This window comes from Orcinus orca, chromosome 9, assembly GCF_937001465.1.
Source record: "Orcinus orca chromosome 9, mOrcOrc1.1, whole genome shotgun sequence".
NCBI lineage: Eukaryota > Metazoa > Chordata > Mammalia > Artiodactyla > Delphinidae > Orcinus > Orcinus orca.
Window position 1 is genome coordinate 86238269 of NC_064567.1, and position 16982 is coordinate 86255250.

At 36.7% G+C, this 16982-nt stretch overlaps 1 protein-coding gene across 1 annotated transcript in view; it reads right to left on the reverse strand.

The window, feature by feature from the left end:
• The window catches only part of RELN (reelin), a 509830-nt gene that overhangs the window by 158953 nt on the left and 333895 nt on the right, over positions 1-16982 (reverse strand). Inside the window, exons 17-20 of the mRNA XM_004263378.2 lie at positions 14146-14212; positions 8424-8657; positions 7598-7759; positions 2788-3024 (exon numbers count right to left, since the gene is read on the reverse strand). Coding sequence (XP_004263426.2) covers positions 2788-3024; positions 7598-7759; positions 8424-8657; positions 14146-14212 — 700 coding nt within the window. The remainder of the gene's footprint in view (positions 1-2787; positions 3025-7597; positions 7760-8423; positions 8658-14145; positions 14213-16982) is intronic.

Sequence of the window (16982 nt, forward strand, 5' to 3'; positions counted from 1 at the left end):
CTCTAAGATGACATATTGTAAAGTGATTTATAGCATATTGACTGTAGTTCTTCTAATGAAAAAACAATTGTCCAAGTTTTCCCTGGAGAACACTCTCAGTAACAACAATCCATGCTCATGAAAAGCCATGAGTTAGAAAATGAGAACCAAATGAACTCTCAGCTGGCAAAAGCCAACAATAATTAATTTAACACCAGTCATTTATACAGAACGTGTATACATTTCAAAATTTCCCTTGAGAAAAACAGGTCATTGAACAGCAGAGGCCACATATTTGAATATGTTCAAAGAATTTTAACTTAATAGCATGCTCCAAAGGTTTTACATTAAAAAAAACCTTGTTTTTAGGACTAGGTAGTTATGATAAATAGTTGGTCAATATCATCATTTGAATTTCAGTATCGTAATAAGTGTTTCTGAAAAACATCGCTAAAGTGAGTTCACACTGAACTTGGAACTTGGACTATATATTCTTCAACAGCAGCAGAGAGAAAACGGTGTCATTAAATGGGGCTTTATTCTGATTCATTGGCTAAGAAAATGGGAATAGTTTGAAATCTTCCATGTTGTTTCATTTTAATGAGCAGAGAGCATTTTTCAAGTCCTTATTAAAGCGGTTAATGTGTTTCTCTAGTCTCATTATCACCACCAGAGTATAGTCTCTGTTGTTTCATAGCCAAGACAACTCCTTTTCGTTTCAGAGAAGTCAAATTTGATTGCTCACATGTGGTTGTTAATAAAACTCCTGTGGCGCTGCTCAAGGTGCCCATGGGGATTGTACAATTATTTATATTTTCTTTTGGTTTTCTATAATTATTGTGATTGTACTTTCACAGAGTAAATGTATCTCCACCAATTAAAGCAGTGGTGGGTTAAGAATATTCATCAGACTTGTGTGAAAGGATATTGTTCTTAGGGTTTTGCAAAGCACAGAAATTAAACTGCTGTTATCATGTATTCAACCCAAGTGTTAAAATTAAAATGCTCAGCAACTTTGGAGTTTATCTGAGCAGATGTTAACTATTTACGAAAAAATAAACATTATACAGGACTTGCATTCATGATATGATTCTTTGTTGTATTCAAAGTGCTGGAAAGAAAAACTGCTACACAAACTTGGGGGATAGTTTATGGTATATGACCAATTTGGATTATTGTTAATTTAGGTCAATTTAAAATTGCAGAACCATAAAATTCCAAGAAATCTCATTTTGCTTTACATCTTTGTATCTTACTTGCTTCACCCCTTTATTTTCTTTGAAGACTCCAGGACTAAGAAACAGCATGCATAAAAATAAGCATCTGAGGCTATCAACTAGAAAACACACAATATAACCTTTCATATTTTGTCATAGAGAAATTTCATTCTATCTAGTTTGACAGTGCTTGCAGCAAAAGTGATCAGCTGTACTTCCATGCCATTAGCTGTCATTTTGATGCTAGAATTTTAGCCTGCTGTGTGTGAGATGTGATTGTCCATGCACAATTCCCATCAAAGGTAATTTTATGTGCAATGGTGTGTAAAATTTACCTTTAATTATGATAAGGTCACTGATGGGTCATTTATGATATGTTCTCGGGAGACAATTGCAGTGAATAGCTTTTGGCAAGATTCATCTGGAGAAATTAAATTGGTCTGACCATGACTCAATAGAAAGTAAAAGACTCTTAGAAAATTATTCCTCAATCACGTTTAAAGTTCTAAAGGAACCCAAAGAGGGGCAGTTTGCACAGTGGTGAAGGTTGTGAGTTTTGAAATTATACAGACCTGAGACTTAACCTAGGATCTCTATGCCTAGAAAGTCCTATCTGATCTGGCTTCTGCATATCTCTTGGCTTCTATTTCTAACATTCACTCCCTCATTACCTGGGCTCCAGCACCGTTGGCCTTCTTCCTGGGTTTTGAACATGTCACGGTCACTAATGCTTTGGGAGTCTTTGCACCACAGAGTTTCCTGTAGTTGTACGCTCTTCCTTCAGATCTTCATGTGCCTGGAACTTCCTGCTCTTTTACTTTCCAATTAGTGGAATGTGTTGTATCTACTCTCTGAACTACCCAAACACAGCCTCCTCGTCTCTATCTAAAGTTGCCACCTCCTAACTAGGTAATTACTATTGTGTCATCCTACTGATGGTCTTGAAGTACTAATCATAGTCTTAAGTTATTTATTTACAGCTTAATGTATAATTAAGCTTGCATATGACGATAGGGTGAAAAAAAATCTAAGAATGAAAGGTATCTTGACTAGGAAACCCCACACTCTTGAAACCCCACTGACATTAACTATACAAGTCACTGGTCCAATATTGCTTGATAAAATGGACTAAAAAGAATATCTTTGGGTTGGAGAAACTTCTTGGACTTTATGTAAGACAGCATGAAAATAAAACATGTGATGAGAAATTTTTTTAAAGTAGTCATTAGAGTGATTTCACTTTTCACTATGATCATGATGGACCTCCATGAAGGGAGAATACGTTAGTCACTTTAGTTATTAACACTTCTTGAAGAGGGTTTTTATATGTAATGGTGGGAAAATGAAAATTTGAGATGAATAAATATAGTGAAATTTTGTATTTATTTAAATCTATCAGTGTTTTGTTTTTAGTCTTCTTTCCCAAGATAACTTACTTGTAGACATAACAGCGACTTTTCAAATGGTTCATGTTCAGCTAATATTTGTCAACAAACGACTAAGTGCTGGATGGACTGGAAGATCATCTTTGGGTTTCAATCCTTAATGCAAATTGTAACAATAACCACAAGAACAAAGATGAAATTCTTACCAAAGGGTCCAATCGTGGCCACAGTACGGCTGAACATTTCCAAGGTAGAATCCCAGAGATTGAGTGACCTCCACAAGATTGGTAAAGTCAAGACTAATGCTATTGAAAAGTACAGATGTCATGATAATCTCATCAATAGCCCATACATCCTCTCCCTGGGAAGAATGATATGGTTGCCACCATCTGAACTGAATTCCAAACTGTCTTGCATCATCTGGTAATTCTACAGAGATTATTCTAAAGGAGAAAATAGAAGTAAAAATTCAGATTACTTTGATTATCTTAAAATACAAACATTTATAGCAGGATCTTTTCTTCCTACAGTATAATATTTGAAAAAATAATTCTCCCACTATGACAAACATTCTTGAGATTTCCAATTTCCTGTCTGACTCCAACAAAGTCTTCTCAACACATCTAAAACTGTGACTTTGCTTGCACTCAGCTGCTCTCAGAAAAGCTAACTCAATAAAACATAGTTGTCAATGTGGCAGGATTTGCCTAAGTCTGGTAAAGGATCTTGGGCAGCTTGTTACACACATTATACTTTTGGGCTGGTTGGAACCATGGCACTTCCTCATTCCCAAGAGTTCAGCATAGTGTGAGAGGTCACTTGCTGTGTCATGGTGGCTATGACAGTAAACCTGTATCTGACAAATGGGGAAGAAAATTAAGAATAATATCTAATTTCCAGGAGCAATCATTGTACACAGCAGCAAGAACTATATATTAATTGCCACTGCAATGACATCTGCTTGAAAGCTCCATAAATCATAGTACCATGCTGCTCAAATCCGTACACAAGGTGCGATGTGAAACAAATGGCAAATGGAACATTTATCTCCATCAGTGTACAATTATACACCAGGAGAGGTGTTTGCAGTAAACGTACACTGAAGCGACTGAATCTTCTTCCTAGTGAGCAAAGAAAAACTCCCTAAGACAGGTGACTAGCTGGGTAACTTAGAAATAAATTATTTAAAAACTTCAATGTGTAAGGCTGGATTTACTGAGAAATTAGATTGATTTTCATATTTGTATTATGTTCATCTTTAGTTATTACACAAAGAAACATTAAATCACACCTTGAAAATGTAATTTTTTGCATACTGAAAGTTATTAAAAGTAATATCTATTTTTACTTTAAATAATCTGCATATGAAAATATGGGGTGGAATAACACGATTATCACCATTGATTATTTAAACAGTAAAAAATTGGTAGGACTTTTTGTAATGTGAGAAAACATACTTTTTAAATGATGAGAAATCAATGTTCAAATACAGAAATATAAATTAAAAAACATTTCTTAAACTAAAAAGACATAGCTATAACAGGTTTATGATTTTTTTAAGTACTTTCCACAATCTGCTGAATTTTTTTAACCAATGTGAGTTTATTAAAAGAAAATTACTTATTAAATACTTAATTATTTCAGTAATTTTCACTTTAATTTTCTAAATATTTATTTATTTATTAAATAATTAAATAATATTTAAGTTTACATATCAAATATAGAATAAAATAAACTATATTCAAACTGGCTCAACAATGAAAACATCATGCATTAATTTAATAATTTAATTTGATTAGCATTGTTATTAGAAAATTATAATTTTCTTTTAATATTAATAATTTTAAAAGCAGTTACTGTTCTCGCTGATGAAAATAAATATAATATTAAAAATTAACAACTGAGAAGTAGAATTTTTGGGGCAACTTTAAAGGAAAATAAAGTGCATATGTGTGTGAGAACAGTAACTGAAGTGCCCAATATTTTCCCCAGCAGAGATGTGAAGACGGTGAGTCTGTACTCAGACTCTTGGGTTAAAGTATGCACTTTGTCACCTCATGACTGATAACTCTGCAGCTTCAGTGAAGGTATTTAACTTGTATGTGCCTTAGCATCTTCATCTGTGAAACTGGGAAAATAATATCCTTATGGCAAAGTCAGAGACTTTTTTCTATTTTTCACTATTGTATCTTAGCACCTAGAATAGTGTCTGGCGTATAAAAAGAGTACCTTCTTGCTGCATAGATGAAGTACATATTATCAGTATACCCTGACAGAGACTCAAGCACAGAGGCACAAGGAGGTTAAAGATTTTCTTTTAGGTTAAGCAGCTTTTAACTGACAATGCCAGGCTATGGACCTAGGGAACATGGCTCTAGAGTCTGCATCCTTTACCTCTACGTTATATCTTGGAGTGGGGTGGGAGTCTCTGCTTTACCACTCTATGCATACTACAGTGGCTGGTTAGAATGGCTATGGAGCCATTTGATCAGAATATTCCTAGATGAGAACCCAGGGACTTAGGTCAACTTTCTGTCTCAAACTTCCTTTTTTGGATAGGTACTAAGCTCATGGATTTCCTGTAATCAAATATAATAATCAAGACAAAAATAAAATATAATTAGACTTCACAATAATTTTAGAATAAGAAACCAAGCCCTATAATTAAGAAAAATCTAGAATAATTTGTCTCACCAAAAATATATAGTTTTATATTAATAAGAATGCCAATTAGTTCACAAGGCTGTCTAGTCAGTTAGAATTAAAAGATTAACTTAGCTATATTTACAGACTTTAACTTTTATTAATATCAAGCAGATAGAGTTCTTTCACTTACTGAGTGAATTATACATAAGGAAATTATTAGAAATCAGCTAGGAATAACAGTAGTTAGCCAACTATAACATCTAATTTATGGATCACACTTCATTTTCGAACAACCATGGCAGAAAGGAACAATATGGAATTCACAGCAATTACAGACAGCAATTTATACTGAAGAAAACACAGCAAATGGCTAAAGGCATTAATAATTAACTGTCTCATGGAGAGTTTACATGGTTTGTACTATTTCTCATATAAAACATAATTTAGTACCTAGAATATATCAAATTCTACTTCTGCCATGTCACCTTTTATTAATATTTATAAGAGAGAGGGGGAGGAGGGAAGAGTCTCTTGGACAGAGGCAATATATATAAAATGAAAAGTGTTCTTGGTTCCACTACCACGTTCTCCTTTTAAAAAAATCTCCCCTCTGATCTTAATCTTTCAAGCTGTGCACATACCTAATGCTGAAAAGCCACCTTGGTTCTGCTTAGAAGAAAAATGTTGCTGTCAAATGGCAGACAAGATTAAATGTACCTTTGCAATAGTACATTAAATGTATAATTTCTTTTCATATCAACCAAGATTAATTACATTTCATGCTACAAATTGATTACTGAATTTTGAAGCTGTCCATCCTGGTTAGAAAAAATTGTGTTTTGGGCCAATTTAACTTAGGACAATGATATTTTCTTCATGCTTTCATCATTTTTATTATCACCTTGATTTTTGCTTAATTTTCTTTTAATGCTTATTATGGAGAACCTATGAAATGTTTCTTTGGGATTCATATGTCTCTACTGAGTGAGAAAGTTGAGTTTAGTCTTACATTTACCCTTATAGGGAAAAGACTCAACACATCTGGTGCATTCTCTTAAATTTTACAACATATAGTATTTACCGCTCATAATAGTTGTTAACTATTATCTCTGTTACATGCTACTTCATATTCTAATGAAAATAAAAGTTCTCATCTATTTGCAAATACTTAAATGAAGGGATAGCTCTAGGCAGAATTTTAAAGTATATAAACTCTATCATCATTGCCCCTGTCCTTCTGCCATGGTGCCAATGCACACTTCAGTGCCCAAAGTCCTCACTCTTTTTTTTTTTTCTTTTGCGGTACGCGGGCCTCTCACTGTTGTGGCCTCTCCCATTGCGGAGCACAGTCTCCGGACGCGCAGGCTCAGCGGCCATGGCTCACAGGCCTAGCCGCTCCGCGGCACGTGGGATCTTCCCAGACCGGGGCACGAAGCCGTGTCCCCTGCATCGGCAGGCGGACTCTCAACCACTGCGCCACCAGGGAAGCCCTCCTCACTCTTTCACATCTTTCCATGATCAACATGTATGTACTTCCAGGAAGGTAAACTGTATTAGCTCTTTATATCGGAAAGTGAATGTAAGTCACAGTGATACCTCCTCTAGCGTTATTTTAACTTTCCCATCCTCCTCTTCTCCTGCTATTTTAAAGGAATTTCAGTGAGCAAGTCAATAACTGTTCTAGAAAAGGAGAGGACTCTCTGGACTCTTCCGAAATCGTATCACAAATGCTGATTACCACTCTCCCAAACTGAAGGATGGCCCTATTTCAAGTAAAACTTAAATCTCACAATTGTGACTATATATTATGAAATATATAAGCCAAAGAAAAATAGAAGTGGCCTGAAGAAAGGGCTTTAAATACAGCCTCCACTCCACCTTTGCCAGGGACTCTATACATGCTAGAAAAACTTCTTTATACTCATTACTTAATTATATTACATGCAAATTGGTCATCAGATTTTATGAGTTATTATCTCATATAATTTATTATATTATCATACATTGCTAAAAATATTTATCAACAGCATTTATAATTTAGTACCATATTAAAATCGTACCTAATAGTTTGCACTATAGTTGAATAAGGAAAGTAGTGTTAGTTATTTTTCTCTTTCCTCGGTTTCAAAATATTTCCCTTAGATGCACATTTCAGAATATGAGAATAAATTTCTTCAAATTACCAGAAGTCAGTAGGGCAAATGAATTACAAGAATGCAGCTTTCTAGCTTTTCACTGCAAGAGGCATCAATCTTTGTCCTCACCATCTCTCAATGCAAAAGCATCTGGACTCTTACACCACTTGAATGATGATTTCCCCAGGAAGGAGATATCACCCTTACCATTTTTTCCAAGTGTTTTCCAACATACCTGGGCTCATGATAGTTGAGATATGAATAATGCTCCAAGAGTTTCCAAGTTATCCCATTATCATAAGAATAATGCAATAAAACACCTTCACCAGGCTGGTCAGGGGCTTTGCATGTGCTCAGAACAGACTTGCTCCCCAGCCTCAACGTGAACTGGAGAAACCTAGACACGAATTGTCTATAATTAGTGTGCATAAACATTTTAAATCATAACATTCATTTTGGCTTTTAAAGAATTTTGAACAAATTTAAATAAACTACTCAAAAGCTGTAGGTTTCCACTCATCCCTCTTCTATAAAATGTAAGTAATTTCACTGTGAGATGTATGAATATATGTACAAGATGAGGTCACTGCATGTGTTTTGTAGACAGATATATCTATACAAATATAACGGTATGTTTATACATATTTGTATACTACATACTTGTGTACATACAGTTAAAACGCCAATCATTCTTTTGCTGCATTATTTATTAAGCACTGGGGGAAGGAGAGATGTAGAGTAAATCTAATCAGCCTCTGCAAGCTGTGAAATAAATAAAACTACATAAATAATTAACTAGCCCTTGGCTTAAGAACAGTTTTGATGCTAACAGTTCATATTTTAAAAAATCTAGTCAGTCATTAGTATCTTAACGTCATCAGTGAGCCTTTTAATTTATTAAAAACCAGGGCAAATTAACTCTATATAAAGTATAAGCTTCCTCTCAACCTGGTTGAAAATCAGAAGATATATATAAGTAAAAAAGAAAAAATTGAAAATTAATAGATCTGAATTCAACTGTTATCTTGTTTCTGTATGTATTCCACCCTGCTTTAACTCACCTGGATTGTGAGCTGTCAAGGAAAGATGTAATTAGCTGACGCCTCCCATCTTTGTTGAAAACCAGGGCCTTACCACTGGCCAAGACACCACAGCCAAAGCTGACTTCAGCACCACGGATAGAGTAAAAGTTATGGTAAGAGGAGAGCCTGGAACTGCCGAAGCTTTCAGAAATAAACATTGGGAATGTCTGGGATGCCATCTCACAAGCTGGGCCAGAAAATCCAGGGTCACACCTGAAAAAGAAACCATGATATTAAATCTTAAACTGTTGGCCCTTTCAGGGATTCCTTTATCCACTTTGGGGATGAGGAAGTCCAGAGGCCAGGACTGGATTGAATGGTAATCAAAGCTCATTCGTCTTTGGAGAATACTGAATGTGAAGACTTGATATGGGAGAAGTAATTGTAAATATCCCAAAAGAATACAGCCTTTGCACAGTCCTGCTGTAAAAAAAAGCTTATGATTAAAACAATAATTCAGCACTCACCTTCAACCAATGCCAGTAATTTATCTGCAAATGCATCTATGCTTGTGCACATTTCCAGTTTAAAATCTTTGTAAAAGGTATATTATATGTATATAATTTTATTCACAATGCTGTTCATTAAATTTGTAAAAGAAACAACATAAATAAAATACTTCTATAAGATATCTAGAATAAATTTCCTTTATGAACAAATGTAAAAATACACATTCTGTTTTTGACAGTAATTACTGGAAATATTTGGAAAAGATTGGAAACTAGATTGGCATTATAAAGGGAATGTATACACCCTTGACCTAGATAGATGTCCTTAGCAGAACTGTGTTGTCTCTCAGTGGAATTCCACATTAGCGGTGCTTCAAGAAACACACACACACACACACACACACACACACACACACACACACACACACACACACACACACACACACCAGCCTGCCTGCTGCCATGTAAGGATGTGCTGTATTTATGTTAGCTGACTAGAATATATATGGAGCTCCCTGAGTCTTCTGTCAGTGAGAAAACTCATCACAGATGACTTAATAATTGAATATCAGAAACTTTCTATATTTTAAGGAGTTTGCTCATCAGGAATTAGTTTCAAATTCTTTATTTTTACTGCACTATTTCTTTCTCACTATATTTACTATGTTTCCCATTATAAAATTAAATTGGTGTCTTTTTGGGTGGGTGGCAGGGTTCTCATCTAAGCATTCAAAACACTCTAAAATTTGAAGCAAGCCTTTTATTTTTATTTATTTATTTTTAATTTTTTATTGAAGTACAGTTGATTTATAATGTTGTGTTAGTTTCTGGTGTACAGCAAAGTGATTCAGTTATACATACCTCTATTCTTTTTCATATTCTTTTCCATTATGGTTTATTACAAGATATTGAATATAGTTCTCTGTGTTACACGATAGGTCCTTGTTGTTTATCTATTATATATATAGTAGAGTGCATCTGCTAATTCCAAACTCCTAATTTATCCTTCTACCACCCCTTTTCCTCTTTGGTAACCATAAGTTTGTTTTCTATGTCTGTGAGTCTGTGAAACAAGCCTTTTATAAAGCAAGTGTACCAATGAAGTGATATTATGGCACAACTCATAAGGTTACTTCTTTAGCACTAGTGCAGAAACTGGGATCTATGCTGGCCTCACAGAGGGTCCATGGAGTGTGTGAATGTCCTGAAATCAAATGCCAAATTTTATGTGTATTGGATATTCTTGGGGGGCAGTTATAGTTATCATCATTTTATCAAAAAGGTTGCACCTTGGGCTTCCCTGGTGGCGCAGTGGTTGAGAGTCCGTCTGCCGATGCAGGGGACACGGGTTTGTGCCCCGGTCCGGGAAGATCCCACATGCCACAGAGAGGCTGGGCCCGTGAGCCATGGCCGCTGAGGCTGTGCGTCCGGAGCCTGTGCTCCGCAACGGGAGAGGCCACAACAGTGAGAGGCCCGTGTACCGCAAAGAAAAAAAAAATATATATATATACCTATATGTGGAACAATTCTCATGGAAAACTAACCGGAAACTGGCAGAAGAACTCCTATACAGCCAAGGCTGCAAAGAAAGATGGCCATGTAACCAGGCAGGGTGGGAAAAAAAGGCATCAGTTTGGGACCTGTACCTCTGGGAGGGGTCTAAGAGGAAAGGAAGGACTGTATGGTTGGACCCTCACCCTGGGAAGTAAGCCACAGACTGGGCATCCCAGTCCTGGGGTTCTACATGGAGGAGACAAGCCCCCTTGGCTGCTGGGAGAACAGCTGGGACAGACAGAAGGGCTGGAGAAGCCTAGACTCCGCTCGCAAGGAACACACGGGTGCTGGCTTGCCAACAGACAGGGCAGAGCGAGCTCTGGACCAGTGGCTGCTACCTCGCCGTGCTCCCCAATCCAGGCTAGGTGAACAGTCCGGTCCTGCTCACTCTGCAACATGGCTTGGCATGGGATCTAGGGCAACCAGAACCTGGGAAAAGACTCCATCTAGGGACGCAGAAATGGCCTGGGGTGTGGTCTCGGTAGCGTAGCAGCCATTGCTGCTTCTTACTAAACAGTGCTTCTGAGGCAGCCCAGACCCCCGGTGACAACACAGCTCCTCCAGCCCCCACGGTCAACACACTGTGACCCCCATTCCTGGCTGAACAAATGCTCCAACCCTGCCCACATCACAGCTTGGCATTGGATCTAGAGCTGCCAGGTCCTGGGTGAAAACTTGATATAGGGGCACAGGAGCAGCCTGGGGGGCCTGGGGTTGGGGTGGGGCAGTGCGGCTTACTCTGGCAGCACCATGAAAGCAGCACAGATCCCTGATGGTAGTGCAGCTGCTGAAGCCCCTGCGACTGGCTCCCAGCCAAGCAAATGCTCCAGCCCTGCCCACTCCATGCCACAGCTTGGTGCTCCATCTGGGGAAGACAGGTCCTGGGAGAAAACTCGATCTAGGGACAAAGAGGAGGCTTGGGGGCTTGGGGTGTGGTCCATGTGGAGCGACGGCGGCCATTGTTGCGCTTACACACCCCAGAAGCAACCCAGACCTCTGATGGCAGCTCAGCCGCTTCAATTCCTGCAACCACAAGCACCAACCCCCAGTCCCAGCCGAGCAAACTCTCTGGCTCCACTCACTCCATGCCACAACTTCGCACTAGACCTAGGAAATGACAACAGGCAAAGGATGCAAACTTGGGTTGCATCTGAGCAGAGCTGCAGATACCTACACAAGCAGCACATCAGACTTCTGTAAGTGCAGTAGCCTCACTTACTTCAGCACTCTCCTCCACTGGGGCAAAGGCCCCAGTGCCAGGAGAAGGCATAACGTACACTTAAAGGGAACAGAGCCAGCTGGAGCCCTACCCTCAGGTCTTCCCCTCCAGCAACTGTGGAGCAGACCCCACCCCTGACATGGCTCCAACACTCATGGAGCAGAGAGGAAGTCCCGCCTCACACCTTGCGCAGGCTCTAGCTCCTCCAGCATCAACAACACCCCCTATCAAGCAAAAACTAAAAGAATTCAGCAATACTAAACTTACCCTAAAATAAATGTTGAAGGGTCTCCTCTAAATGGAAAAAGAAGCAAGAACCTACAGGAAAGGGAAAATCCCAATAGGAAAGGAAAATATATAGTGAGGACTGAAGATCACTTAAATAAGCCAGTATGTAGATTAAAAAACAGAAAAATTATAAAAGCAACCATAACTACAATAAACAGTATAGGGATAAGCATGAAGATGTAAAAAATGACAGCCAAAACACAAAATGTGGGTGAGGAGAGTAAAAAATGTAGGTTTTTTAGAATGTATTTGAACTTAAATTATCAATTTTATCAGTTTAAAGCAAGTAGATATAGTTATGGGTCAACATATATGAACCCACAAATAAAACATATAAAAGAGATACACAAAAATCAAAAAGAAAGAAATTCAAGCATACTACAAAAGAAAATCATCAAGCTACAATAGGAAAAAGAAATGAACAAAGAAGAACTATAAAAACAACTGGAAAACAAGAAATAAAATGGCAATAAGTACATACCTATCAATAATTTTGGAGAGGATGTGGAGAAAAGGGAATTCTTGTACACTTTTGGTGGGAATGTAAATTGGTGCAGCTACTTGGAAAAGAGTATGGAGGTTCCTTAAAAAACTAAAAACAGAACTACCATATGATCCAACAATTCCACTCCTGGGTATATATCCGGAAAAAACAAAAACTCTAATTCGAAAAGATACGTGCACCCCAATGTTCATAGCAGTACTATTTATAATAGCCAAGATATAGAAGCAACCCAAGTGCCCATTACAGATGATTTACATTAGAGGATGTGGTATATATAATATATAAAATGGAATATTACTCAGCCATAAAGAAGAATGAAATGCTGCCATTTGCAGCAATGTGGATGGACCTAGAGAATATTATGCTTTTTGAAATAAGTCAGAAAGAGAAAAACAAATACTATATGATATCACTTATGTGTGGAATCTAAAAAATAATACAAAGTAATGTATATAGCAACACAGAAACAGATTCACAGACACAGAAAACAAACTTGTGGTTATGGAAGGGGAGAGGGAGAGGAGAGAGACAAATTAAGGGTAGGGGATTAACAGATACAAACTACTATATATAAAATAGATAAAACAAAGATTTACTGTATAGCACAGGGAACTAAATAACCTATAAAGAAATATAACCTGCAAACATACTAAATCACTATGATGTACACCTGAAACTAACACAATATTGTAAAGCAAGTATACTTCAATTAAATAACAAAGTTAACCCGACACTCTAATCTCAGTGGTGACCAATGTCTTGCCTCATATATAAAATTTCTAAATGATCAGGTTCAAAGCACTTTTATGATTTTTATGATTTTTTAATGATTTTTTTATGATTTTTTAAATGAGTTTTCCATTAATTAATTATTTAACTGGCTAATTAATGACTCTTTTTTGTTTGGAGGACAAGAAGAGAGACTAGATGATCCATTGTTGAAAACTTATCTGTATAAAAAAGACTGTGGTTTCAGTAATTCTCAGGATATCTTATAATTAAATATTATAGGTGAATGACATAATGACTATCCATTCTTGCTATAAATAAATATAATGCAATGCTCCGATGGTGACCGGATATTAAACTGTTTATGTGTAATTTCATACTTCATATTCAACATCGTTATTATATAAAATTCTTTATATATCATTTTGAAGACTCAAAAGATTTTCAAAAGTAAGCAAGATTTGAAGTTACATTTAGAGATGATGAATTTTCTTATCAAATCTGTTAATTTGGCCCACTCCAGTTTCCTTGAACATTGGGTCTATGGGTCATTATTGATTTTTATAATTCATTTACAAAGCATGCCAGGAATTAAAATATGACTCATGAACACTAGAACAAGTTTATGGGGAAATACCATATTGAAGACACTAAAGATGGAAAAGGCAGCCATCAAACTATGAAGAATTCAAATCTGTTCACGAATTTACATGAAGTATGCTACATCTGTTCACAATTTAGCCTAACAGAAAATGTATTTATTAAGCAACTTCCACTTACAAAATACGTTTAATATTCTATTACACTTAAATTCCATTTGGACTATGCTACTTTTAGTCTTGCAAAGACCTTAAAAGCCTAAAAAGGAAATTAAAACAAACTAATATGACCCATGGTTTCAGTATATAAAGCACATATCAAAAAAGAGAAGTATAGATATGACTCAGAACTGCTTACTTGCAACCATGTCGAGTGCACTGTCCTCTGCCGGAACAGAATTTGAGACACGATGGACCAACATAAACTGCAGGGCAAAAGAGAGCATGTGAAAGATGGCAAAATCACTGGAAAGACGACCAAGAACACCATCAGCATGTGAAACAATTTTGTGAAGCAATACCCATGAAATCTCGTTCCTTGTATGTATGTTGTGCACAGGAATCCAGATGACATATAGAGTGCTGCGTGACAAGGTAAGTGCTTAGTTACAAATCTGCCAGAACTCTTTTAACTTAAATAATCCTTTCAAGATTTTAATCTTTCATAGCAGAGAAAGTAGGGCCATGTGATTTGGGTTCCTTAATGGAGTCTCTTCAGCTAACGTGATTTCAGGCAGAATATTACTGCTTCTGTTTTGAACTCTCCACACAGTTTATATTCTTCAGGTGGAAATAAAGAATTTAGAAAGGATCAATTTGATATATCAAAAAATAAACAGATTATAATTTAATTAAAAAAACTATAATTTCATTTTCATCTGAGGAAAATCTATACCACGGCAGATGATTGTTATATGTATTTCTAAACATTAATTCATCCTTCCTGAAGTGGGGAGTTAAAATCTGTGGTTGAGCATAATGTCTTCTCTACAATGCAGACCTTTTTTTAAATGGTGGGCTTGACTGATAATGATCTTACAAACCTAAATTCTAACCTTGGGAATGCTGAGAAAAGGGCCCCTGACTGTCGAATGGTAGGTTCTGAGATACTCAGACTCAAATACATTTAAAGATATTAAACCTTTTGATAATCAGTACAATCAGTAATACACCAAACAGTGTGAAAGTGGGACAAACCAATGAGGAATTAGAGACGCAATGGTTACTGAGACCTCCCGTATTCAATTTCAGGCATAAACAAACTTACTATTCATTATCATTTTCTCCTCTGTCTTGTAATCACAACAAAAGAGTTAAGCAATTCTATTTTTTAAAAAAACTTTCCTGTGGTCTATGCTTCTACAAGCGTTTAATCCCTGGAAGTCAGTTAACAGGTGCAGCTGTTAGGGAAATGAGAGCTAATGAGATGCAAAGCAGGCCACTGGAAAAACTCTTTCTCAAGGAAACTGTTGGTTTAGGAAGAGATTAGATAGCAGGCTCAGTTGTTCAAAAGATATTGGTTTTAGGTGACAAAAAAACCTGGATTCAAATTTTAGCTTCACCTGGGAAACTGTGGATAAGTGATTTATCCTGTCTAAGCCTCGGCGTCCCTATCCTTTAAAGTGGGATAATATTCCTTGAGGAAAGAATAAACTAAATGTTTCATGCCTGGAACCTGGCACCATATGGTTATGATCATCATCTCATACTGGAGTCAAGTATCCTTCGTCACCTTCCTGCCCCACCTGCTTTGATGGCTCCACTGGACACCGAGTGCTGAGGAATCAGAAAGGGGTTTCATCCTTCTTTAGCATGGAAGAGTGTATGGATTGTTTTCCCAGCCCTCCTGATTTTGTGGCTGCTGTAGGATTTGCTCTAAGTCCTGTAAGCGGTTCATTGCATTCTGCGGGGCTGCCCTATAGTGTACCAATGTCATACATCACAAAGTCCCCATCATTAAAAAAACTCAACAGTAGAATAAGACTTTCCAAGTCAATGAAAAAATTGGAAATAAGAATTTTGTTGTCATCTTCCCCTGCTAATGATGAAGTCATTAGGACTTGCAGTATGAGTAAATGTACAGGCTCTGTTTTTCTAAGAGTGTGGAAAAGATAGTTTTCTTCACTATTATCATTGATGCAATCCAGTTTTAAAAATTAAAAAGTGGTAATAAACATATTGGGCTCTAGGATCTTCCATTTTGCTAAGAATTTCAGGATAATTTCCAATATTGATCTGTTTTTTTCTGTTTGTTTTCTTTGATATAATTCTGAAATTCCATAGTGAAATGGAGGAGACTTCAAGGGTTCTTTGGCAAGTTGACACACATTTCCCTTGGGAGGGAGTGACAGTGTGTCCTCCTCTTGCCTTTCGAAGAAACCAGAGAGCAGGTTCTGCTTCCGCGAAAGCCTCATGTATAGAATAATGTCAGAATTTAAGAGATTCTGCCTCTAGTTCTGCATTCGACCCACACTCCTAACCATGCCTATTCCATGTATTTTTATCTTTTCTCATTCTACTCAAAGCTTGATGTTGGGAACTCAGGTCTTTCTGACTTTCTGACTTAGAATCATGTTGTATTAGCCTTCTTTAGGAAATATAGATATTCTTTTCACAGGCTTATATGACTTCATTTGTGCTCTTAGTTTCCTTATATGCTTTATTTCATTACTGACTTTCCAATTTCTTTTATGATTATTTAAAGTAATCTAAGTTCATTATAGGACCATTGAAAAGTATGACAGCAGGAAAATGTCATCCATATCCCATAATCCAGAGGCACATACTCATTCCCTAGAGCTAATTAACAGGTGTAGTAATTCAAATACTATGCAAAATAGTCTACCAATGGACAAATTCCATCTTAACAAATTCATCCTTAGACGTTTTTGCAAATACACTATGTTTGTGTCCATATGTTTATATCCATACAGCTCATAAGGTCTTTGAAGTCTGGGTCTTTTATTGGTCTTCTTTGAATACAGATTGTTTAAAAAATTTACATTGGCTCATCACCAAATTATCTTGCCTGAAGTTACTCCTGAGTTTCAAGAATGTAAAACTTCTTGAATTATGTATCAATTTTTAAATTTTCAAAAATAACAAAAATATTATTGAGAGATGGAAAATCAGCATGAAATAACAGTGTAGGCTTTTCCTGCTTTATAAAATGGACACAAGTCAGTGGCTATACTA